The sequence below is a fragment of the Perca flavescens genome, chromosome 11 (assembly GCF_004354835.1).
Source record: "Perca flavescens isolate YP-PL-M2 chromosome 11, PFLA_1.0, whole genome shotgun sequence".
In the NCBI taxonomy this organism is placed as follows: domain Eukaryota; kingdom Metazoa; phylum Chordata; class Actinopteri; order Perciformes; family Percidae; genus Perca; species Perca flavescens.
Genome location: NC_041341.1, coordinates 19,542,030 through 19,568,761, shown reverse-complemented (window position 1 = coordinate 19,568,761; position 26,732 = coordinate 19,542,030). Strand labels below are relative to the sequence as shown.

The 26,732-nt window shown below is 40.7% G+C and overlaps 1 protein-coding gene across 5 annotated transcripts in view; it reads left to right on the top strand.

Annotated features, from left to right (window-relative positions):
• uggt2 (UDP-glucose glycoprotein glucosyltransferase 2) overlaps positions 1 to 26,732 on the top strand; it is a 40,626-nt gene that overhangs the window by 8,000 nt on the left and 5,894 nt on the right. For 4 of the 5 annotated variants that reach the window (XM_028590649.1, XM_028590651.1, XM_028590647.1 and 1 more), the window contains 22 exons: positions 16 to 76; positions 378 to 469; positions 596 to 746; positions 1,754 to 1,873; positions 2,220 to 2,305; positions 2,436 to 2,571; positions 2,848 to 2,979; positions 3,102 to 3,266; positions 3,780 to 3,903; positions 3,997 to 4,095; positions 4,663 to 4,757; positions 6,841 to 7,047; positions 9,337 to 9,468; positions 10,050 to 10,180; positions 10,487 to 10,582; positions 10,767 to 10,869; positions 12,078 to 12,157; positions 14,422 to 14,611; positions 14,743 to 14,901; positions 15,074 to 15,159; positions 20,068 to 20,152; positions 20,332 to 20,414. In XM_028590649.1, coding sequence (XP_028446450.1) covers positions 16 to 76; positions 378 to 469; positions 596 to 746; positions 1,754 to 1,873; positions 2,220 to 2,305; positions 2,436 to 2,571; positions 2,848 to 2,979; positions 3,102 to 3,266; positions 3,780 to 3,903; positions 3,997 to 4,095; positions 4,663 to 4,757; positions 6,841 to 7,047; positions 9,337 to 9,468; positions 10,050 to 10,180; positions 10,487 to 10,582; positions 10,767 to 10,869; positions 12,078 to 12,157; positions 14,422 to 14,611; positions 14,743 to 14,901; positions 15,074 to 15,159; positions 20,068 to 20,152; positions 20,332 to 20,414 — 2,613 coding nt within the window. The remainder of the gene's footprint in view (positions 1 to 15; positions 77 to 377; positions 470 to 595; positions 747 to 1,753; positions 1,874 to 2,219; positions 2,306 to 2,435; positions 2,572 to 2,847; positions 2,980 to 3,101; positions 3,267 to 3,779; positions 3,904 to 3,996; positions 4,096 to 4,662; positions 4,758 to 6,840; positions 7,048 to 9,336; positions 9,469 to 10,049; positions 10,181 to 10,486; positions 10,583 to 10,766; positions 10,870 to 12,077; positions 12,158 to 14,421; positions 14,612 to 14,742; positions 14,902 to 15,073; positions 15,160 to 20,067; positions 20,153 to 20,331; positions 20,415 to 26,732) is intronic. The other variant, XM_028590652.1, reaches the window with a different exon arrangement.

Genomic DNA, 26,732 nt, shown 5'->3' with positions numbered 1-26,732 from the left:
TTACTGTTCCCACAGATCACTGACAAGAGTGGCCGTAAAGCAGGAAATGAGAAAAGAAATTGAGGAGAACCAAAAGGTGTGATATAATAAGCAGCGTTTCCACATGATAGTGCAGGAGGTTTTCTTTGATAACACACTTTTTATTTTAGACAATGAGTTTCTAATCTGTATTTGAAATATATTCCATAACAACATCAAATGTGACATTTTATTTTGTTTTTACAATTTATTTTGTCTCTGTGCACTCTTTATCCTTTCTACTTAATGTTGTAGGCTCTGTTCACATCTTTTCTTGTCGAAAGATCAGACCTTTAAAGGTAGAATTGCTCATTTAGGGGTTTTGGCATTTGGCTAACACTTTGAGCTCGTTCTTTCAGCGTCTCAGTGAGACCATTGGTGTTCACCCAGGAGACGGGGAGCTCTTCATCAACGGACTGCACATTGATCTGGACATTCACAACCCTTTCAGGTAGGAACCCAGCAGAAGGGAGCAGTGGTCTGCCAGTGGCTCTTCACAGGAAGTTTGGTGCACCGCAAACCCACTGCTAAACAGCTAATGTGTATGAAAAACTAGCCTGTGATTTTGTATTTACAGCCTTTTAGAAATCCTCAGAGGAGAGGCCAGGGTCTTGGAGGGGCTTCATAACCTAGGCATACAAGGAGAACATCAGGGGAAGCTGCTGAGGTTGCCTGTGAACGCTGTGGATGACAGCTATGCCTTAGATATCAGACATCCAGCAATAATGGTGAGTCCTGTCCAAAAGCATTATTATTCTGGCCCAGTTCAACACTGCAGGTGTTTTTCTTCTTTGTGTACCATGGTTTGAATTAGTGAATCAGTCATCAGGCGATTGCAACAGTCTTGACCTGCCAGAAGATTCAGGCAATAATTGGAAATTCAGCCAAGAAAAGCTATCAAATTAAAAAAAGTTTTCATTTTGGCCCTCAGGTCATTTTAATATTCTAGGTTCTATAAAAATGCCAAAGAAATGAAGAATTAAAGCCTTTCCACATTCAACAAGAGGTCTGTCATTGAAGCTTGCCTCTCCCCTTATAGATACAGAGAGTACGTTTAGTATGTGAGGAAGGGGAACATTTGCACTGTTGGGAGGCTTGTACCGTGAGTTTCAAAGAGAAAGACCACTGTTGGTGCCAGATTGGCCAGCAATGATGGATCGTTTTGCAACAGTGATTATGGTCATTTATCATAAAAAGTCATATCTAATAGTTTACTGATGATGGGCAGTTGAGCTTTATAACAAGGGTACATATTGCATGTTGTGTAGATCAGATCCAGCATATTTCTGTACACAGAAGTGTTCATGTTAATGTTCCGTGCAACAGCTTTATTCATTTACATGCATGTAATTATCTGTTTATTGATTAGGTCACTCTAGTTAAAGCAATATCTTAGTGCTCTTGACAAATAACAGGATACACTTATCACCACACGTATTCATGTCAAGTACAGGGTGTAGTTGCTGTTGGAAATTCTGTGATTCTAGCATTGGATACCCAACATTTGTAAATGAAAGCTTGGAATTTGGAGTTTTGGGACAGGTTGCTGGTGGAGGTTACAGAATGCAAAAGAGTAAGGTATTTATAGTCCCTACTAACACATTTGAGTTCAGATTAAGCCATGTTGAGTGACTTAATCTCTACCTTCCCCAGGATTGCTGTTCTGTTAATTGTACTTAATACATATAATATCATAATTTTCACACAAGCCATCTTTTTGTCATGCACTTTCCAGTGGATAAATGACATAGAGAATGACCCAGTGTACCGCAACTGGCCAACAGGTGTACAGGAGCTCCTCAGAGCCACTTTTCCTGGAGTCATCCGGCAGATCCGACGCAATTTCTTCAACCTGGTGAGTCTCCTGAAGGCCAGAAATGATGCAGAGTAGTGGTGATGAAAAGAATGGAATTGAGAAAGGTTGCCATTTCAGTGAAACTCTGAAACTTTGAACTCTCTTTTCTGCTCGACTAGATTAAATAGTTTTGTGTCAAATTGTGGGCTGTTTGCAATCAGAGCATTTCAGTTAGTACAGTCAGACACACTCTTACAAAAGAGAGCCTCAATGATCATCAGAACAGTCTGGGACTGGGTGTATTGTTGTATCTGCTAAACTCTGATATATCCATGATCCAAGTCAGATAATATGTATTGATATATGATGTATGATTCAGATTTGATGATGATGCCTTTGTTGTTAGGTGCTGTTCCTAGATCCAGTACGGGAAGAAAGTGTTGAGCTGGTGAAACTAGCAGAGCTTTTCTACAAGCACAAGATCCCCCTGAGGTTGGTGCTGTTATTTCTCACGCCTCCACAGCTGTTTATATGGTCCACTCTTGGCATTTATAATCTTAACCAGGTAGTGATTCTCATTTCACTTGCAAATTCAATACTTGTTTTTGCCCCCTTTCTTTAGAATTGGATTTGTGTTTGTTGTCAACACCAAGGATGAGATTGATGGCTTCTCAGATGCAGGGGTTGGATTTTACAGACTGCTGAATTACATTGCAGACGAGTATGATTTATCCCAGGCTCTAATGTCCATGGTCTCAGTAAGTATGTCACATGTATAAATCTCTGTTGTTTTAGCAAGCACTTCTTGAAGAATAACTAAAGCACACTTCTCGCCAGCTCATCTCTTAGTGCCTCTGAAGTCAGTTGTTTTATTGTGCCGTATGTTCCCATAGTTTGAGACATTATTGGACTAGATAAGTCAGTGGGATTTTGCCTCTGGTATTAGCTCTTTCAAATAGAGTTGGGAATTATTGACAGTTGCAGAGATCTGAAGACAGTGATCAAATCTGATCTGACTTGCCACTCTCTTGTAGTTGTACAACAAAGTAGATGCTGGGAAGACGCTGTCTGCTGATACAATTTCTGCTTACCTGAAGAGAAAATTCCCTAAAGCCAATGCTGAAAGGATTCTTGGTGTAGAATCCGAGTATGACGACAAAAGAAAGGTAAGGAGATAAAATAACTCTACTGTTTCTTTCCTTTCATTTGAAGTAATAATAATAAATATATAAATAAATAAATTAATTAATTAGGAGCAAGGATTCAATCCATGTCTTGTTTGCTCCAGCATGGTGCCCTCTTCTACAAAAAGAGTGGCCTGGGTGTCCTACCACTGGCTTTATTTAATGGAGTCCCTCTGAGCCCTGATGAGATGGACCCAGACGAGCTGGAAACCATCATCTTGCAGCGCATAATGGACACCACCACCTCCTTCCAGAGAGCTGTCTTTATGGTACGAGATGACTGTACTCACACTTAATATTCAACCTGCCAAACCTACCTCTTTTTTGGGCCAGGAGTAGAACATTTAGATTAATATACATACACACATATATGAGTGAATTGACGTAAAGAAACTCTAGATATATAGTATGCATACAAGTTATATTTTACATACTAGCCTGGGGTTACAAAACGCTTGATATTAGATAGTGGTTTATTGCAGCAGCAGAGTATATGAATAAAACAGAGCCAGTACTGTTTAAAACAATGTAATGTAACAATGGTAAATCATTAGAAGCATTATAGTTAATTGATCAATAGCAGCAGCATTTTTGCTAGATTTGCTAGATAGATAGTGGCACATTGCAGTTTGCAGTTTTACAGTTTATAGTGTATGAATATTCCTCCCTGATACACTTCACTGTTATCAGTTCAGAAATAGGGCATACGAAAGATCCAGTATTTCCTTATGAATTGGTGTTCTCAGGGACTCACTTTCCTCCGTTTTGTCCTATGCCTACAGGGTCAGGTGACTGACGGCTTAGATGTGGTGGACTATCTAATGGAGCAGGCCAATGTGGTTCCCAGGATGAACCCTCTTATTCTAAGCACTGACCGGAAGTACCTCGATTTCACTGCTCGCCCAGGTGACCTGTGCTTCTACTACTCATCTTAAACTATCCATTATTGATTCACTGTCTATATTCCTCTTTTTTTACTTTTTCTTTCTTGCTTTGCAGTTGTAGATGACTGGGAGGATGCCACTATGTTTTCATACTATGACTCCAGAGACAAAACAGCTGTGATGGCTAAGAGAATGAAGTACTTTACAAATAGTGGTAAGAAGTCACTTCTTATTTTATGCCTTGGTTTCCTAATTAAAACAATTTCAGATGATACACACAATTTCATTTTCAGTAACACAATGACTTAGAAATCCCTTATTGAAGCATCCCCATCTTGTGGAACAACTGCATTTACTTCTGTAAAATGAGCAGTATTGGAACAAAAATGAATCCTGCACTGCTTTACTGATCTATGAAAGTGTGAAATTGACCTTTGTTAAAGCAGACAGGCTGCGCCTCAAGCAAGATAATTGCTGGGTTTGCTGACTGGCTTTCGGCCAACAGTCTAAATGGTCGTCAGAGCTGCATTTCACTGCTCAGGCCTGGAGTGTAGCTGTCTCAGTGAGGCTGAGGAGGCTGATTGCCATCCTCCCTCTGTGGACTAGCTGACCGGCTGACTACCTGCTTTTCTGACTGAGTGACTAACTATATACCAGTTTATCGTACAAACATCAGGAAATTGCAGTGGATGGCAGGGTGAACTGGTCAGAATGTATTTTAAAATAATGCTTACATTGAAATGCCATGTGATACAGTGTGTATGTTGCTCTTCTACCTTAGATGAGGATGGGATGAGTGCTGTGACCGTGTGGATAGCTGGAGACTTTGAGAAGGTCTCAGGAAGAAAACTGTTGTTCAATGCTCTGAAACATATGGTGCGTATCATCTACTGTCTGTCCTGTTGACCTTTCTTCATTTTTTTCAACCCATCATTTACTTTCTATATGGGAGGACTCTAAAAAGAATGATCTACAAATGTATTTATATATGTCATGTGTTTATGTGTGTTATATTATGCTTAAAAGCATAAATACTGATGTTACTATAGTAAAATTAATTCAGAATCCCAACATCAGTGCAAGTTTTTTTTATGTATTCTTGACAATATATCACAAGCCTTAAAGGAATACGCCACCGTTTGTTGAAATAGAGCTTATCACGGTCTACCCTGGCTGAAGATAGGTGGGCCAATGCATTTTTTGTCTCAGTGCAAGTAATTAGGTTGTTTTTTTGTCTTTTGTTGGCTCACTTTTACTCACAACATGCTAACTGGCAACGTAGGATTCCATTCACTACGCCACTAGTGTGCGATTTTACAATTGTTTTTATTGAGTTACTGCAAATAATTTTCCATTGTTGCACATCTGTGCCTCAATATGATGACTGGCAGAGAAATTAAATACTATTCTGTGTCAGTAGGTGGCAGTAGGGCTCTAGCGCAATAATTACCTTGTTGATTTAAGACAATAGAATTAGTGTCAGCAGGGCAGTAATTGGGCGACCAAAATTTGAGTGTGCGACTGAATTTTACATCCAGTTGCACATGTGCGACCAGTAAATTTGCCCCCTTTTTTTACACGTTAAACGTTGACATTTCGGTACCTGAGAGCGCGTAAGCGCAAGCTTATCTGTCCTCTCTGAAAATTGACAGAGAGCAGAGCTCTGACACACACTCTGGCACACACTCGCACACATGCAGAGCTGCAGACGATGCAAACTACGTCGGATCTGCAGTTTTGTGGAAGTCACAGTGAGTCACGGAAATGCCGATAAAGTGGTTTCAAGTGTGGTTACAGTTTTTCATAACTTCAAGCAGACAGCGTTTGCTGTGATATGATATTAATGGCGAGCCAAAAGCGGTCGCGGTGCTGTTGGCGTTACACTTCCTCGGAGCCGAGCAGGCACAGCAGTGGTTTCTGTGCCCTGGTGACTGACTTAGGCTGACGTTGTAAGGCAAGGCAACTTTATTTCTACAGCACCTTTTGGTTGTGCCCCTAAAATTTTCAGTTGGGGGCCACTATGCTCCTAATGAAAAAAGTTAGTCTGGAGCCCTGCCACCTTTCGCGCGCATCCCGCAGTGACAGGATGTAAGCAGTAGGGCCGAGATCATCGATGTAAGCCTGCAAAAGCGATGGATACGTTTTAAAAAAGGAAAAATGCAGATTCTTATTATTAGGCTACAATGTGTAATTTTTGGTTGGTGGTGTGCCGCAGGATTTTTTTAATGTAAAAACTGTGCCGTGGCTCAAAAAAGGTTGAAAACCACTGCACTACGCTAAGCTAACTAGCGGCGGTGTTGCACCAGACTAAAACAATGCATGCACAAAAAATGCATTGGCCCACCTATCTACAGCTAGGGGAGACCGTGATAAGCCCTATTTCAACAAATGGTGGCGTATCCCTTTAAATTCTTAGAAGTAATGAATGTTGACTCAATAAATAACGTTTTTTTCACATTGGCCTGTCTTTGACACTAATCGTGCAGCTGTAGCTACAAAACTGTAAATCTATACCTCATTATAAAGCAGAAGAGATTAAGTACATTGAGATACCTTTTTACTGATTATTAGTGCAGGTCCATGGACTAAAAATAAGGGCAGGCCTGCATGACCTAAAATTAAGTAAGTTTACTCTGAAAATAAAAATGAATTTGCATCTGCTTGTCTGCCCTCCTAAAAATCATCAGTACAGATGCCTCTAAAATGAAATATTCACTGTTGATGCACTACAGATGAGTATAGTGTGATACAGCAAGCAGGCATTTTGTATATGAAAAAAAGATTCCTTGCTGGTATAATAAGCAGAATAGGACAAACCTTTACTGTTACTTTCAAGCAATCAACACTCTCTTCTCCCAGTGCTCTCTGTCAGTGACCACAGTCTGTGGAAATATGAGAATGTGGGATATTTGTGTGAATTATACCTTGTGTGTGTGTGTGTGTGTGTGTGCGTGCACAGAAGGCCAGCCCTGGAGTGCGTGTGGGGGTGATAGATAACCCCAGTGGAAAGCCCAGTGAAGATAACACTGTGCTGTACAGGGCTATCTGGGCCTCTCTCCTTACTCAGAAGAATAAGGCTGCAGCAGAGTTTGTGCAAAAACTCCTGAAAGAGGAGAGCTGCCAGCTCCTCCAACAAGGGACCAAGATGAAGGACTTACTAATTCAGGTAAAGAAGGGGATTCGGTTCTGTTTTTCATTTTGTCAGATCAGAGATAATCAGATTCCAAACAATTGATTTACATTTTTTTACATTGCCATCACAGTTATTTATAAATGTTAGGGGTGGGTGATATGGATACAAACTTCTTTCATGGTATGTGACATTCTTTATTACGATATTGATATATATGGTGGTGTAGTTAATTTTCTATAAATTAAATCAATAAACTATTTAGACATAAAATAACCAGATGGAAATGTCTGTTTTAGGCTAAACCAGTGTAAGAAGTACAATACCTGAGGTACTTCATCACATTGCTGTAAAATCCTATAAATCCAATGCTGCCATAAAACTGTCCTGCTCACTGATTTGCAACACTGCCTGCCATGGACTAATACAACCAGAGGTATTAAAGGGATAGTTACCTAAATCTAAACAGTATCGTAGAATCTTGAACAGCTGATACATTTATATTGTGTCATGATATAGTGTCATATCATCCAGCCTTAAAAGATATGCAGAATTACAGTGCGAGTGTTACTGTGTTAAAAGTAAGAGTTGAAGTAGTTTGAATGTTTGATTTGGGGATTTTAGGTTGCTCTCCTTGATTGTGTCAGTGAAGGGTGTAAATGTGAAAAATGGGAGGGATGTTATTTAACACTAGGGTTGGGCATCGAGAACAGATTCCTAATCAGAATCGTTTCAAAAATTACGATTCCATCGGAATCGTTTCTTTTTTGGAATCGTTTTGGAATCGTTTGGAGGATTTGGTTTCAAATCCGATCATCACTTTCCAATTTAACATGCGCAAGTTTGGGTTTCTGTAGCGGCCAGGTGCTTGTTGTGTTGCAGCCATGGAGCACAGTAAGCAGTGCTCTAGTGTGGCTTTATTTTACGTTGAAAAAGCCCCGTCAAACTGCAACCCACCTTTGAATCAAAATAAAACTTTCCTCTTATTGGTGAAATAAGCATGTGACCCGTTTCAACTACACCACTCAAAGAATCGGAATCGAGAATCGATAAGAACCGGAATCGAAATGAAGAATTGGAATCGGAATCAGAATCGTTAAAATCCAAACGATGCCCAACCCTATTTAACACTGATATAATTGATGAAAAAATGTTGGCAGATTTGATGAGCATAATGGCAAAAATGAGAAAAACAAAGGTTGGATACAATCACATAGAAAGATTTGTCTGCTACTGATTCAAGTGCACAGTCAAGGAAAACGGTGATTGATGAGCCCATCTTCTGCTTCCCCTCCTGAACACCAGCTAACAAAATACATTTAGGGCACGCGTGATGCTCCACAGCCTGTGGATGCCAAGGCAAGCAGTCTAATCACTGTCAGTTCCACTTGATCTGTCACAGGGGTTAGAATCTTTTAGCTTTAAAGTGCTAGTGGATACCTGGTCTCCAGGGCCTGATGAATAGCCGAGCTCGTGCTCACGCTTTACGGTTGTGTGAGCCAGGTTCAGCCAAGCCTTACCATCACTCTGCTGCTGTAAGCCGTCTACAGCCACTAGTGTTCTCCATGCTGTAGTGTGCGCAGTATCCACCCACACAGCATTGCACACAAGAAAACAAATTCTCAGGCACATCAGCTGACAGGAGAGCTCCCACCAGGAATAAGTCATACAGCACAGGTTACATTTGGGACCAATCATAACAAACTGCCCTTCAATTATACCAACCTTAAACAATGGGGAGAGGATGGGCTGTAAATAGCAATGGAAAGATGGGTAGGAAGTGGCTGTGTGAGTTGAGAGCCAGAGTCAAGGGAAGATTATTATTGGCTGCCAGACAGACTTGCTGACTGGATTGTGCTGACATTATTGGTATTTCACCTGTTCTCCCGAGGAGAGATGTTGGAGAAACTAATAACCTGACTCCACAAACCCTCCACACTCCCACATCTAATGTCTTACAGACAGAAATTGTAGAGGCTTAATTAAGAGTTTGTTATATTAATTACAAATTGATTAATCTCATTTTCACACATGCATTTCTGACAGCTTGGTCCTCTGGCTGAAATATTTCATGTTTGAAAACTGTAGTGATTGCGCTGATGCAAGGCATCAATGCTGTTGTGAATAATTTCTTTGAATTTGCCTCACATACATCATTCCTCACGCCAATGCGCCACTCAGGTTTTGTTTTGGACAGGCTGTAAAGGGAAAAAGGTCCTTACGCTAGTCTATTGGATCTTGCAGTACATTGCAAATTCAAATGTGAGCCAACAATGCAATCAATTTATCTAACATACTGAACTAACATTTGCTATTCTGCTCTAGGGCATGGACAGAGATTCCTTTGAGAAAAAGTTCAACACACTGGAAGTGGATTTTATTCGTAGTCAGCAGCTGTTTTGTCGAGACGTCCTGAAACTGAGTCCTGGACATCAGGCAGTGATCAGCAACGGCAGAGTGAGTGGATTTCAACCCCAGCTCAATTAGCATGTTCTCAGTTATTTCAGAATATTAATCCACCAATTTCTGCATAACAAGTTGAATAGACCATATTAGTTGTCAGTAAGGTAAAACATTGGTTAAATGTTGCTGCTATTGTTTGGTCTCTAAGCTGCTGCACTCTGGAGGATTTTCCCTCTTGTGTTTTCAGAGTGCTTCCTTAGTACTGTCAAATCAACATGGATGTTTCTCAATGGTCACAGGTGGCACAAACTGCGCTGTGCATGTGTGTCTGTATGTGCTGACTGTTTGTATGTACACAGCTGATGATTGATGTCTCAGCAGCAGTGATGCTGACAGCCACGGATGAAGAGGCCGATGAGATGGCAGTAACAATTAATATCATTTTACATTCCTCTGCTGCAGTGGCAAGACTCCCAAAATAGAAAGGAGGAAAACACAGGCACCGTCAGTCACTGAATACCATGACTTCACAAATCACGTTACATTTAACACGCCCTTGGCTCGTAGTAAATAATACATGCTGAGATAAGAATTGGAAAAGTTGTGTTCTGATTGCATTACTGTCTTCATGTTAGATCCTCGGTCCATTTGAAGAGCAGGAAGAATTCACTGTAGAGGATTTCCACTTGCTGGAGAAGATTACACTGAGCAGTTCTGCAGAGAAAGTCAAAGCCAAAGTTAAACTGATGGGGATGAAGCCAAAGCAGTAGGTTTTATACTTTAGCACTTTTCTCTTTTGTGCCACTTTAGTCTTGTCTAAAAGGTTCTGTTAAAGAAACAGTCCTCATATTTTCCTCTGAAAAGATCAAATATTTAATCTTCAGCTATAATACGTGTTCTGGAATGCACAAAATATCAGTTTCTCACTCTGAAGGTACAGTAGCCTTAATTGATTTATGAGGCTACTTGTTAACGCCTTGACATCACATTATGTGAGCTCTGTTTGACATCTCTCCTAAAACGTAGCATTAATAAATGATGGACTGACCCTGCTACACCTCCTTTTCCTTAGCGCCAGTGACTTAGTCATGAAAGTTGATGCCCTCTTAACTGCAGCCCCCAAAGGAGAAGTCAGGAGGGATGTCCATTTTATCAAAGACAGCCACAGGTAGGCAACGTTTTTCCTCTGATTACTGTCTTATTGCACTGCAGTCTCACAGAAAAGTGTTTACTCTCCTTTTGTTATTTAAGCGGTGCATAAAGGCACATGTTTTGATTTGCAGTTCTGCTGAATAAGGGTTGTATAACCTTGTGTTGCTGAATCCGCTTTGGTGTGTTGTTCTCCTCCTCAGTGTGCTCCATCTCTCCCCACGTGAAAATGAGGTGTTCTACGATGTTGTGGCCATCGTTGACCCCCTCACTAGAGAGGCACAGAAGATGTCCCCTCTTCTGATTGTAAGCTGTATTCTTCTCTTGGATTCTTCTTCTCTCTTCTCCATTGATTCCTAATATAGCAGGGACACGTTAAAATCTGTCTCACTGAAAGCAAGGGTCCAGAAACACAAGGCTTGCCGAGGGGCAACATTTCAGATATAGTTTTTCTTTCTTTCTTTCTTTTCTATCCTCACATGATGCTCTGAACACTTTTCATGGTTATAGTCAGTAAAATTGATAATTTAAAAAAGCTAAAACAGTTATGCTTATCTGTATAAGGTTGTTTAGAAACCGTTTCCTTAGGGGGCTTAGTTTCACTGAAGCCTGTTGCTGCATCTTGCCGGAGGCTCGGTGAAAAATTTGATTGGTGAATGGTAGGGCTGTGTATTGGCAAGAATCTGGCGATATAATACGTATCACAATACATGGGTCACGATTCAATATATTGCAATATATTGATACTGTGCGTAAGGCGATATATTGGGATTTATTAGTATAATTTTAGAAAAACTAATATTTAAAAAAAGACATGATGTGCAAACTGCCAGTTTGGGATTGTGGTTCACAGGTTCTTAGTGAGCACATTTGTATATGCTAAAGTAGGCCAAAGTTCAGCCATAGCTACATTGTTAGCTTCTAGCAAAAAGTCAGGCACCGCTAGGCACTGTTAGGCAAGAACACTAGTGGTGCGTCTCAGCATAGCCATCTAGCGGTAGGGGGTTTAAACACAACAAACGTGAACCATTGTCTTACATGAATATTTTATGATATATAAAAAAAAAATTGACGATCGATACAGTATTGCAAAATAAAATATCGCGATACTCAAGTGTATCGATTTTTTTCTTACACCCCTAGTGATTGGGTGAATATGAAAATATGACTCACCATGCCTTCACAGACAGCCAGTCAGACAGCCACCCTCAGTAGCTGTTGTTTGCAGTATACATCTTTCAGTAGTGTACTGCAGTATGCAGTAGAAATTATGATGCCAGCATTTCAGAATCTTAGTTGACTTTAAGGAATAACCACTATTTTTTTGACCACTGGTATATCAAGAAATGTCTTATTTAAGGATATATGTGGCTTGTCATTTGAGAACCTCTTAAAAAAATGAGTGTAGTAAGACCAGCCCTTTTGTTCTGTGAAGTGTGTCTTGTACCGCTCTGCTGGGCTGGGCTCTACTTTGCTCCTGTTTTCTATAACTGGGTCTTCTGTGACTCCTGCAGGTGCTCAGTCAAGTGGTCAATGTGAGACTGCAGGTGTTTATGAATTGCAGGGCCAAGTTGTCCGAGATGCCCCTCAAGAGGTAAGCTCCAGCTCCAACAGTAATTACATTTTCCTGTTTGACGTGTTTGTGTATCCTCTGACCACTGCAGACTTAGCATCTCTGCCTCGCTCCTTCCCTTTGTAAGATTACACTGCACAGATGCAATCTGCTTAATAACACCACCTTATTGCTTTGAGCCTCCCCTTGCATCTCTGGGCAAATTGCTTACAGCTTGAATTGTTGCGGTTCAAGATATGCAGTAAAAACAACACAATGATAAAAAACAAAAACAATTGAAAGGTTTAAATTGCCCACATTAACATTCACACTGCTGAGTGAATGTTAGTCATTATGTAATCTGGGGTGGTTTTTTTTCTTTTTGTTTCATAATGGGTTGAGTCATTTGTAGGGGTAGTATACTGAAATAGCTCTAATGTTGTTTTTTTTAATACCAAATTAAAGAACATTTCCAGGAAGTTTACCCTCACTTTGGAGGGACAGTTTACTGTGTGACCTTTGACTTCTGTCAGAGACCACAGAATTCACTCACAAGTCTCCCCCCACACCCATCACACTTCCTGTCCTCCTGAGTGACAATTGCCTGTAATTGTCACAAATAGCTACATAATAATATAGTCACGTGAGAGATCGATGGGCTAGATGACTGCAGTCAAGCTGTTACTAGCTGCTCCACTTGTCCAGTATATCACAATGCAGAAACATTTAATGTTACTTGTAACAGAAATGTTTTGTGTTGCTGTTTGCTTTCTTGAAGTACCGTCCTCACATTCAACCACTGAAATGTGAGTAACTGGGCAGAGGACAGACTCTCAAAAGCTAAAATTGTGAACAACTGGCAATATAGTAAGTCATTGATGTTGATTAAAATTAGGAACTCTAAAAGCCTTCCTCCTTGGGGAATTGATGACCTCTTTAAATGACAAAAATGTAATGTAATAAAACGTACCGCAAGGGTTACTTTGTTAAAATATTTTAGGGGGTGCTATCGAGCACTCTTGGCACACCCAAGCATGAGACCCATAAAATAGCAATTTCTTTTACCAGTTCTGATGCATGTGCACAGTTTCGGACGTTTTGTGATTCATTTGGCAGAATTAATAATCCTATCAATTTCACTAGGGTCTTCGCCAACCGACTGCTGGTCAGTGCTTGGGCCCTAATTTGAAGAAAAAAAAAACATTGGGAAAAATGGGACAATGCAGCTTTGTTCTATTTTTTTTGTATCTAATCATAAATATCCTGATCATGAGGGGATGATTTCTAGTTCAGAACAGCAGATAAGTTTTGTCACCATAAGTTACAACTTCCCTGCTTGATGTCCCTTGTAGAGCCATAAGCTTGGTAATCCTAGAGCCCACCCCTGGAGATACTGTTGTCAGCGGCCACACATGAATCCTATTCTACATCATTGGGTTCATTTCATTCACTGGTACACTCTTCATAGCGGTAAAACTGCCGCAGAGACTGCTCATCTTTCTCACACTTTTCTTTTTGTGGAGAATTGGTCATCTCACAAATTGGAACCAGTTCAGTGAAGACTGTGTTTTTCCCAGGTGTACTGGGTTTCTCCTACTATAACCTTCCCCTCAACACTTTTCCTGTGCTGAGCTAGCAGCTCCCATCTCACCCTGGAGCCAGGAGCCCCTCTGTAACTGCTCTGTCCTGGTCCACAGAAACATGGCTGCTGTGGCGGCAATTAACTTTTTAACAAATCTCCCTGTAAATAACAAATGTGATGTTCTACTTTTCAAAATAAAATAAATTGGCATTGGTAGTGTTTATCATCTGCCATCTTATCTACACTCTCTGATTCTGACTCCTCTGTGTCAGAGGGCGCTCTGTAGAAAAGCAATTAGCATAAAGATTAGCCCGGCGATAGCCTCTGTGACAACTCTAAGAGTAATACCGAAGAAAGGGAACATTTCTGGAGCACAGACTACCGCACATATTACTGTTATTGGCAGAGCAGGGACACTGGCAGTAATAGTATTAGATTCCTCAGGAGGAGATTGTATATACCCAGCTGTCACAACAGAGCCCACCTCCCCCGTCCTAGAAAGGAGGCTATTGCACAACATGTCATCATTTTAGTGCTTGCTGAAGAGGAAAGTGCGTTCGTTGGATGGAATTGTTGACTCAGTCCAGTGGTTAAACGTACTGCAGGATATCCACCATTTTAGGGCTTTCAATTCTCTACTATATTGTTAGACATGATGTAAATTGCAGTTATGTGTAGGTCAAGCACTTACATTTTGATCATCTCTGTTTGTCTGTCTTTACAGCTTTTACCGCTTTGTCTTGGAGTCTGATGTGAATTTCTTGGCCAACGACACAGTGTCTCCAGGACCAGTTGCCCGCTTCCTGGAGCTCCCAGAATCTCCCCTTCTCACCCTTAATATGATCACACCAGAGAGCTGGATGGTGCAAGCTGTCCGCAGCCCCCATGACTTGGATAACATCCACCTGCAGGAGGTATCCTGCTCCTTAGTCATTGCTACCAGCAATCATGCTCACCTCTTTCCCAATTAGAGCCATGGTGCATTTTTATTAATCATCCCCTCCCATTGTTTTTTTGTCTTCTGTAATGTGTGGTTTCACTCCAGGTGAGCGGGGTTGTGACAGCAGAGTATGAGCTGGAGCACCTCTTGCTGGAGGGCCACTGCTTTGACCTGTCAACCGGCCAGCCTCCCCGTGGACTGCAGTTTACCCTGGGCATGAGTCGGGACCCGCTGATGTATGACACTATTGTCATGGCTAACCTGGTCAGTAGCCTTGTCTACTCAACCCTACCAGAGTTACTATATGTACAGTATAACATGGATATCTTAGTACTTAACTACAGTAGAAAGTTTGGAACAGAAACTGTGATAACAACAAGTGTGAATTTAATGCTTACAATAAATACTCAGACTTCTGCTGCTTCAACTACAACAGGGATATTTCCAGCTGAAAGCCAATCCTGGTGCCTGGATCCTGAGGTTACGTAAAGGGAGATCAGAGGATATCTATCAGATTCTCACGTGAGTATTCACCAGTGTCTTCAGGCTATTTTTCTATTACCATTGTTGTTTTTCCCATGTCATTCCTTACAGACATTAATGTATTTTTGAAAAATAAAAGTTAGGTAATGATGCTAATTAGGCGGCTTCATCAGTAGCTCAGCATGAAGGTTGTTTTCAGCTACCTCTCTATTTCATACCGGTAGCTATGAAACCTATCACTATGGTAACATAGAGAGCTGCTGACACTGTAGCAGCTCAAGGTTTTGATGAGTGCAGGGAATTCTGCTCACTACAGAGGGAAGAAAGACAAGTAGGAGGAGAGGGGTGCTATTAAAGAGAAGACAGAGCGGAGGGATGATTCAGCTGGTCACCTGCCATGCCATCTACCTCAGACAGCAAAATATCCACAGCAGAATGTGTTTTAGTTAGGACGGCGTAGGTGTCAAAGGCTGAATATACTAGACAGAGCGCGTTGGCGTTGTCTAATTTCCTCGGACGAATAGAACACCATTGTGCTTTGTTTGCTTTGATGCATTTTTGAACAAAATAAAAATTTTCTTTTTTCATTCTGCACTTTTACTTTAATTAAAATATACTGTTTTGCTTCCTCCTTTGATGTAAAACAAATCAAATTCTAATTTTTTTTTTTTAGAACTTATATTTTTATTTAGAACCACAGCCTTACATACAATACAGTATGGCATTGGGTTTTAACATGTCAGTCCATTATGTTTCTGCAATATTGATATATATATATTATCAGTAGATAATCAATAATCCTTCCATAATAAACTTCTATACCTTTTTCAGTATCACAACCCAAAAACAAAGCAAAAACAAAACAGCATGTGTTGTGGACACGTGTCTGTGTGTGTGTGTGTGTGTGTGTGAGAGAGAGTGAGTGAAGAGGAGGGGCGGTGTTGAAATGTAGTTCTAACACAAAACTACAAACTCCAAAAATGGCTACTCCTGTGAGCTGCACAAACTATTTAGCCTCAAGAGGGCGGTAGTGGTGCTGGGTGCACAGAGAGGGGCTGAAGAAGCCGAGGTGGGGGTTGCTAGGCAACGCACACGTTTATACCATATGCTAGGTCACCTATTAGCTCTATACAAACCCCACATGGTTAAGATAACAGCGTTAGCTCGGGAGCTACGTGGCTAGCTTATATGTCCGTGTGTGTGTGTTAGTAAAAGGAACAGAATAAAGGAGGAAAAGAAAAGACACACTCTGATCTTAGATATTGATAACGGCCAGCTCAGTGGCTAACAGCTGATTCATCGCGATTATCTCGCGGACAGTAACTAAACTCCGTGAAAGGAGTGATTTAGCAGGTAGCAATTACAGTTATACTCAGCTACTTAACACAACCTAATCAACGGTATCGTGATCTATTGATACATTCACAGAAAACAGATTAATAATCATATATGGACCATTACATGATTACAATCAGATCACATTAATGGCACAAGCGGTAGCGAACCCTTTGCTCATTAATAAACAAACCAAAACGCACTAGTTCTAACGTCTGCCCAGAACTGTGTAAAAGCCTCCTTACTGTGTGCGTTGTTTGTCAGTTAATCTCCTGCCAGAGGTTAACGATCCGTTTCGTCCAGAGCAGGGGACGAGACGTGATCCAGGTCAACAAGCAAGAAACAGAACGCCGTCCTTTTCTTGAATCCAGGCTGATTAAACCCACTGCAGATGAGGGAATACTCGGCCAGTATTTCCTCGGATCCCCTTTGTATATCAGACCGATCTAAAGTTGTCCCAGCTCCAAACTCGACCAGCGAGGCGATGCTGGCTAGCTAGTCCGGACTAGAGTGCCTCCTGTAGTGACCTGAGTCACCGTGGAAAAAAGCAAAGAAACACAAAAGCCGACAACTTTTATCCTTCCTCCGCTCTTTGTCTCACCACCAGTCTGCCTTGTCCCACACGTGTTGAAGGTAGATTCTCCATTTTGGCGACTCTGCCTGTAGGAGTTTGGTGAAACTGGCTTTGGGATTCACATGTAGGCCAAGATCCTTTGTCTTGCCTTCCCTGTGTCTCTGCCGTCAGCTCAATCTGAGCCAAATCACTGTTTAACCAGCTTCTTGGTCCCCAACCACTGTATAATTCAACATCACTGGAGTATTAAAGGCATTACAGGGGCCCACCTCTTTAAGAAAACCATTTTCTGAAGTGGTAATGCAAATGTGATTCGTTCCATTTCGTACAGCTCCCATACTTTTTGAATCCAAGCATTGTATGACGGAGGGTCAGGTTTTAACCATCTGCATGTAATAAATTCTCATTTTTCAAAGGAATTCATAGCTCATCATATCATTTCTCTGTAACATAACAAATACATGATATTCCCTCACTATCAAGTTGGCATAATTGCTCAGATCCCAACCATGTATGTGAGTCTGCACTATCAGCTGTAGTGCATTACACTAGATGTCCATACAATCACAGATATTGTCCTCTCTGGCTAGCCTCACATAATATTTAGGACACATATAGCCCTCGGTTCCTCTGGAATCATATCAGACAACCAAGATTTATTTCCCAATCCTCCAGGTGAAGCTAAGAGGTGATGTCATTTTTCACCTTGGCAGTGTCATTATTCTTGTGGTTAGCGGCACTCTGCTCTGGTTAGGTGGCCGATCAGAGTCTAGTGGGAGTGTCTGCGCTCTCCATTCCCAGAGCCTGCGTTTTCCTCTTCCACCCTGTGCTGCCACTGCGTCTCGCCCTGACAGCGATGAATGAGAAGGCCAGCTCTCCTCTCCTCAGAGCAGGGATACAGATTGATCTCTGGTGCTTTCTAACACAAGCCCTACAGGCTGAGTTGCATCAGTGACAGCAGAGGGGGCAAAACACAAGCAGCACTTTGGGCCCAATGAGGAGGGAGCATTTATCATAGTGATAAGGTTAGTTTTTTTAACTTTAGTAAGCACTGGGGTCATAATGGCTTGCTGTGCATCATAGCCTATTGCTCATCTCTTTCTGAAGTTTGTTCTCTGGGATTTCACCATGAGACCCTGCAGATCCTGCCTGCCAAAACACATTGTCCACAGGGCAAATCAGTCCTAAAACAATTACAGTGAAAGGCCAGTGTTACGCAATCAATACTGTACAGACTTTCTCATTAAGTCTACCAGTATATACATACAGCATGGCTGGGAAGTAGTGGTGGATAAAATAATGGTAAGGTGATTCTTAATGATGATGGAGGGTAATGAATATGATCAGAGTGTGACCCTGGCAGCTCTCTCAGAATCCGCTTTTAACTGCATGCTCTTAATGTCTGTCAGTGGTCTGGCCATTAGCTGCAGTTGTCTCCTTCATGAGAAGAGCCTTTACTTTACATGTGTTACTTGCAGTGTTGCCATGGCTAAAACATTTCAACCAACCTCAGTCACTGACACAACAAATGTGTTTCACTCAAGTACACCATTAATCTAAGACCGACTGATTGGTTAAGTAGTTCTGTAAGTGCCTATATAATTTATAAACATTATACAAAACGTGGTAATATAATTATTTGCAGCAACAAACAATGATTAATGTAAATACTGCAGTTAGGTAGTCACATGTCTAAAAACATACAAAACATGTAAATATCCACATTGGTTGTTTTTATAAGCTAATTGTTCTGATCCTTATTCTTTACTACCACTGCTAAATGCTGTCAGCCCTTAGCATGTGAAGTTATTACCAAGAATGATTTCCAAAGATTCGTTTTTTTCTTTTATTAATAGAAAATATTACTTGTAAATTAAATTAAATTTGACTAACCAATAGAACTTAAAGTTACATGATGTTTGATAGCACAGTCAATTGACCTTTATGCAGACAGTACTGATCGCTATCCATGGCCAATTCATTTGCTTGATTTAATCTACTATTGATTTCTTATTCAAAAGATTTCTAAAGATTCTTCAAGAACTAGAAATTATTTTGTCTCAAATAAGTCATGTCTGTGGCTTAGCCTTTATATTTGGAATTCAGTATGAAGACTATGGGCTAATCTGTACCTCTCTTTGTGTCTATCTTACATATGAATAAGGCTGAATCATCTAGGCAGTACTAAAATGTGTAGAATGCTGAAAATGGTCATCAATGAGGAATTCATATTTTGGAGTATCCCATTGGAGTTGAATTGCGACCATTTTAAAATTATGCAATTTTGACTATTTATACATTTTCTTTTCCAGTCTGTTGATAAGTTTCAGTCTCCAAATGTGGCTTCACCTGTGTTAGACTAGTCTGGATCAATGACAATTCATTTACCGGATAATCGCCGGAAACATCCATGCTGCCTGATCTTCCGCCAGGTGTCCCTTGCCTTGCAAAACTCCGTTGGTTTTGGGAAACCTCAACAAACTTCGAGCTAGCAAGCTATTCGCTGAAAATGGACATTTTTAAAGAACATTTAGATCATGCAACAAGGCAGGCCTGCTTGGTTCTTCGGGGAATGATTGTTAATATTGACAAAGAATATGTTTATGGCATATACTCGCTAACTGGGACGTTTTGGGACCTATTGGTGGGGATTTGTTGTGGACAAAATACACACGGTGATACACTGAGAGCAAATTACGTTTAACCATGTAGCCAGCTAATTTAAATTGCTCACGTTACTGTATTGTGTGAACAGTTAACTTCATTTAATATTTTATGTGGCGTTTTCTTTTGCAGAGTGCCAATTTTCCACAAAAACAAGTTTCTTCCCGAGACCAATTTGCAGATACACTGTTGCTGCAACCGAAGCTTAGCGCCACCCAAGACGATTGTGATTGATTTGAAGAAATGCGAAATTTCTTGCAAGCGAGACTAGTGTTAGACTAACTAGCTGCAGATCCATTGTCCAGATTTCGCAATCATTGATTTCCACTCTCGGTGACCGTAATCACTTTCTTACTCTTTATCCATGTTTTCAGGCATGATGGAACCGATTCCCCTGCAGATGCTGGTGATGTCATTGTTGTGCTGAACAGTTTCCACAGTAAGATCATCAAAGTCAGAGTGAGTGTGTTTCTTTGACATTTGTAAATTATGTTAGATTTCTCATGGCACTGGACATTATTCAGCTTACAGTAAAATGCTCTTCAGCAGGTTACACATTGAGGCTGCTGGAATAATTGTACAGTTTATAATGAAATCACTGATAAAATCATCAAGTTGTGTCTCCTTTCTCGTTATAGGTGCAGAAAAAGGCAGAGAAGATTAATGAAGATCTTTTAAGTGAAAATAGTGAAAACAAAGGCTTATGGGACTCCATAGCAAGGTGTGTAATTAATTCTCACATATAGCTAAAACTTTGAAAACCCTGCCAGCTGATGGGCAGTAACAACTTTGAGCTCATTGATTGGTGGGTTTGCTGATGTGTTTGTCAATTATACATTGTGGTTTCAGGAAATCTTATTCCTCCCCTCGACCAAGACTGCAATATTATGCTGTAAGATCTATTCTTGCAAAAAATATGTGCTTCTGTAGGTATGTGTGTGTGTGTGTGTGTGTGTGTGTGTGTGTGTGTGTGTGTGTGTGTGTGTGTGTGTGTGTGTGTGTGTGTGTGTGTGTGTGTGTGTGTGTGTGTGTGTGTGTGTGTGTGTGTGCGTGCGTGCGTGTGTGTGCTTGTGCGTTGCATTTGTGTGTTTTCCCCAACACTTCCTAACTGTGTGATCCTGTCTTCTCACTTAATGCTTGCTATGTGAAGTGTTTGGAGCACGTTTGAGAAAAGGTAGGCAGTGCTGCTGCAACCCATTATTTAACACCTAAAACTTCTTCATATTCATTAGCATGCAGTGGTTGATTGTTGCTTTTTAAAAGCTGCACTACTCTCCTAAGTTTGAAATGAATGAGAATGACTTAGAGAGATATTCTCACAGAATATGGTAATAATGTAGAGCTGTGTTTAAATATGATCTTTACATTTTCACGTTTTCTTTTGCTATTCATTAATTTATATAGTCATTTTTTTAATATCAACAACACTACAGTTAGTGTTGTAGCCTGCATACGTGTATGTGTCCATGGCATGTATAAGTGCATAAAACTATGTACACAAACATGGTGTACTGTACACATGTAAATACAGCCAAACTGTGTTTTAAAACTGTAGTGTGAATTCAAATCTCTGAAAGAACTGTGCTCTTGAATTTATCGTCGGCCGTGATGTGTTGCTGAAGGCCACAGGTACAGGTGGGGCCCTTAGTGTGCGTTTCCCTGGCTACAAAAACTGCTTCTTGGAACGTAGATTGTCACCTGTGTTGTGGGAAAGGAGCCGGAACTAAAGCAATACGAATTAGCTACATTTATGCTTGTGTCAACGCAGGACACGACTCCCCAGTAATGCCAAGGTGCTGGAAACTAATTGTTGAACCTCACATTTAATAGGAACCATGAAGACTCATTCCTGGTCATGTAAGATGGACCAGCTCTGTACTCCTGCTATGATTTTAGAGAGGTCTTGGGAATACAGTTAGTCTACGTACAATTTAGGGGCATTGGAAGGTCTATGTGTAAATCAGGGTGTCTGGTAATATTTGGTGTGGCTGGCCATTGCTACAAGCCATTCAGTCCTTGTGTAATTGCAGGAAGAGCTGTGTTCTCGGCAATAGATCAAGTGCGTTCTTTGTGGGCTCACGCTTAGGGATGGGCTGAGGAGCTCGGAGTAGAATCTCTGCTCCTTCACTTTAAAAGGAGTTCACTCGGATGGTTTGGCTGTCTGATCAGGATGCTTTCTGTAGAGGTATACCAGGCTTGTCCAACTGGGAGGACACCCCGAGGCAGACCTTTAACAAACTGAAGGGATTACAAATCCCTCCTGGCCTTGGCATCTGCTATTAGGAGCTCTAGAATGTTGTTGAGGAGAACAACTTTTGGGCTACCCTATATAACCTGCCTCTGCCATGACCAAGGAAAAATAAAAAGCTGAAAGTGGATAGATGGATGAATACATTTATAATTAAATTCTAATCTTAAAACCATTTCCCATGGTACGCTTACATTCGAGTAATGAAAATACTTAACATCAAAAGGTTAAAAATAAGGTTGAATGAGATGGTTTCAAGAGACATAACTGCTCATTAAGTACCTGTGATGTATCAGATCTAAAATGTATTTAAATTTGACTGAAATTGAAAACAGGTCAATGTGACCCAAAGTCAACACAAGGGTTAAAAGACTAAAAACCACCAAATACAATTTTGTCTGAGTAACAGATGACACAACATTGTTGAACATATATTTGCTTGCTTGTCAGCTAAACCCCAGACAAGAAAATATTTTTTTCTCATTGATGGAACAGATGGATTTTTCCCAAATGATAGTTTCAAAAAGATTTATTTTAAGATGACTGCACAACATAATCATAGCGCCAGGTTTGCAAAAGTAAAAGGGTCTGAATATTTGACATTGTGTAGACCAGTGATCTTACAAAATATTGTTGATTCCAGAGTAGGGTTGGGTACTGTTCACATTTTTATCTTTACCGATACCGGTATGTGAAATTTGTTTCCGGTACCCAACGGTACCTTTTTTTGGTACTTTCCCTCTGTAATTACAAAAATGTATTGTAAAAATAATTCCAAACTTATTTTTATTTTCATCATGACCGTAACAGCTCTTTAATGTTTTATGTAAGGCACTTTGAATTGCCTTGTTGCTGAAAGGTACTATAGAAATAAAGTTGCCTGTCAGTCAGTCACCAGAGGCCTGTACTACGAAGCAAGATTTGGCGTTAACGAGGTAACTTCAGGTTCAACCCAGGGTTTTGTGTATCACGACGGTGGATCACTTGTTACCGGGTTAAATCGCCGTGGTAACTTAGATGAACACCTAACCTGCTCAGGAGCAGGTTACGTTGGAGATTAGAGATCAACCGGTGTAAAAGCACCGCCTACTGACCAATCAATACTCTATTGATAAGGGCGTCACCGTTCTTAGAAGAAACGGTGGAGCGAGAGAGAGAGAGGTGCGCTCATAAAAGTTAAAACATTTAGAGACCGACAACCCCGTTAACATTCCCCGATGAGTATTTTTATGAAATATATAGATTTTCAGCGGAGGGAATTACGTATAGGCTATTTTGTCGGCTTCTTCAGCTGTGTGTTGCCAATGCGCACATCGGTTTGAATTATGTTTTTATATTTTTTTATTTGCTCTCACGATTGCTTACCACTGCCCGGGTTGCAACTGAAATAAAAGGCTAAAGCAACGACTGATTGGAAAACGGATGATGGAAAGGACAAGTGTAATTCTAGTCAGACCTTGGTCCTGACTGATGGGGAAGTGATATTGAAAAGCGTTGTGATTTACGCATTTACAGCGTTGGCTATTTTTTTGCCGGCTTTGTTTTGCTTGTAAAACCGTGTCTGTGTTCTTCATGTTTATGTAGAATTACTGTATAGTTTGTTCTTCTTATGTAAAATATGTGGCTCTGGTAGATGTTTGCGATTGGTCATGCTGTGGAATAGGGGTGTCCTCGACTAAAGATATTCTTAGTCGACTAACACTTATAGGATTTTGTCGACTAATCGATTAGTTGATTTAATTGACAGAGCTGTGCGCTTTGAGAGGTGGTTAAGACTAGAAAAGCACAATATAAATGTAGTTAATTAACCATCTGTAAAACTGAGTTTCTCCACAATTAATCCTGCAAAAAGCACCACTTTAAATCTTGTGTTTACCATAAATGTGCTCAGAAGTTTCCTGAAATAAATAATTAAGTATGAATAAGCATAAAAAATGACTAATCGACTAAAGAAATCTTAGTTGACTAAGACCAAAATGACCGATTGTGACTCACCGTGACTTCAACAAAACTGCGGAGCCGACGTAGTTTGCTCGAGTTTACTCCGTCCGCACCTCTGCGCGCCCGCGTGTGACGGAGCTCCGCTCTCTGTCAGTATGCAGAGAGGACAGATAAGCTTGCGCTTACGCGCTCTCAGGTACCGAAACTTGGTACCATTTGATTTAGCGTGAATCGGTACCCAACCCTATGCCAGAGTAAAGATGTCTTTATACCCATTACTTTATTTGTAACTTCAGAATGCTTCGTGGATTTGTTGTAAGGGCAGGACTGGAGGCCATGTATTGAGCACACAGAGACGCAGAGCACACATTGAACACATCTGAAGTATTAGGGAGGTGGGTCCATGCATCAATAAGTATAAATAACACAGTTGTTACAAAGATCTCTGATAATTTTATCTCTGTAGAGTAATAATGAGCCTGAGTCAAAATATATTTTTTTAGGTTTCCTTGCTTTCTTTCTAACATGCTCCTCATTCTAGTTTTGTGATTTATTTTTTATTTTTTCCTTTTGTGCTTTCTCTCTTGCTCTCTTTATTGTCTCCGGCTGGGGAGAAGATAAAGGAAAGTTTTTCCCTTCTGCTGCTCTGAGCCTGGGGAGGTTTAATGTCCTTCATGCTGTTCTTAGAGATCAGAAACTTCAGGGCCACACAGGGTGTGAGAGAACATCAGCGGCTTATTCAGGTTTTAGGTGGAGGGTGCTGTAAAAGCCACCTCTTTCCAAGTAGTCATAAGACCTTGGAGAGTGTTAGATGAGGCCTTAGCCAGCGTTTTTCCCGCCTGAATCCAGGCAGGGGTGTTCTGTAACATGTTTGCTGTGTTTACTGTTTGAGATTTGAGGAAAGATGGGACGGTTCTTTCTGTGGCTTTTTCTTAAAAGTAAAACGTGTTATGCAGACCATATACTGTAGCTCAGAAGATGAACAGAATTGTAGAGTAGTGGGTGTGTGTGCCGTGTGGGTAAAGTGTAAGGTATGTAGTTGTGTTGGTGATTACAGTGTGTTTTTATGTACATGCAGTGTAGCTGATTATCTTTGGTGGACATGTTTCCCTTTTGCTTTCTTGGCAAAATATAAAAATTTTGCCTACAAAATATTAACCAATAATAACTCAGACCCTGTATGACTTAACCATTTATTTCTTTTAATTTTTTTTTACATCTTTACACTGTAGACTGGATGCCATGACCAGTGCAGTACCCAGACTTTGTGTTCACTCTGGTCGTCTTTTTTTTGCTTTGTCATGGTTTTGAATGGTTTGGGATTTGATTTTGACACTGTCTGTGAGGGACCCACACCCAGGCACACAGCAAGCAAATAGCCCTATAAATACTAAACAACATGGAGTACATATGTGTACTATACATTACATCAACTGTCTTTTTGTCTGTTCATTGGCACACATCCTGCTTTATGTCTTTGGATGATCTCGACACAGATGTTGGAGAATGATTGAGTGTGAGTTTTGTCCGTTTAGCGTTGTCCACAGAGCGTTGTGGATCCTTCCAGAGGTCCAGATTATCTTGAGTGAGTAAACCAAACACGCTCTCTCCTCTAAAGATGCTTATCTGGGGGGAGGGGGTGGGCACTGTAGTGCGTCATAATGGCATGCCAGGCAGTCGGGATCCCCAGACCCTACAGATGTGTGGTGACTCAGCTAGAGAGAGCAATGCTTTGGTGTGAGAAGGTAAAGAAATGCACAAAAGGTTTTCAGAAGGACAGACAACAAATGACCATAAAATGGTTAAAAAAAAAAAAAAAAAAAAAAAGATGTGTGAGCATCCTTGGCCATCATTGAGTTTGTGTTATATGGATGTGACTTACATGCCAAAGTTGGTTTTGGAGGACATGTAGAGACAAACCGTATGCTCCCTCGTCTCCCTTCCCACCTCTCTCTCACTCACTGGTGTCTTCCTGTGGCCTCGGGGATGAGGCTGTGGTTGTGATTGAGTGTGGGAGAGACACTACTTCCCTCATCAGCAGTCTGTAACAGAAAAGGACACAGTTTGACTGCAGACACATCTAACCCTCCAGCCCAGGTCCACATTTCTGTCTGCCTTGCATCATGAGCCACTGCTCTTCAATAGCAATCAGGGTGTAAAGATTGTCCTTTAGATGTTAGTGTCGTCTGTGCTGGTATCTTAACATTTTAGTGAATTTAGTTTGGTGACCTACATTTTTGAATGTCGATTAAATTGTTTCTAACACTTACTTACATAAATGTTATTGATTGTTTAATTCAGTCTGGAAGTTAATGGACTGATTTGATGAGCCCTGTCTTTTAGCAGGCAAGTTGTGTAAAGTGATGCTTTTGGCTATTTTCCCCCTAAGGTTTTTTAAATGTTTTCCTTGCCTGTCTGCCCATTTGAGAAGCAGGAGGTAGCAATTTGGCATTTTAGCTTGATAAATGACTTAAACAGAGAAAATAATTATCCAAACATACGCCATGGTCGGAGCAGCACTGTTTTTAAAGGGGATGAGAGAAGCTATTGTGATTGGGCATGATTGGTAACAAGCCCCAACACAATTAACGGTATTATATAACAATGCATTTTTGCAACCTCATGCACTCCTGGTGCAGCACAAGCATTCAGCTAATGAAAAGTGTATGGCAAAATTGCACACTATGGATAGTGCATTTGACTGCACTTTGCAGCTTGATTCACAAAATGGTGCCTGGTGTGTTTCTGATGAGGATTTCACCTCTACTGTTACCAAAAGCTTAGATGTCCACGACATAAGGCTCCTACATAAAACTTAACAGTGCATCTCTGGTTAGCTGTGAAGTGATT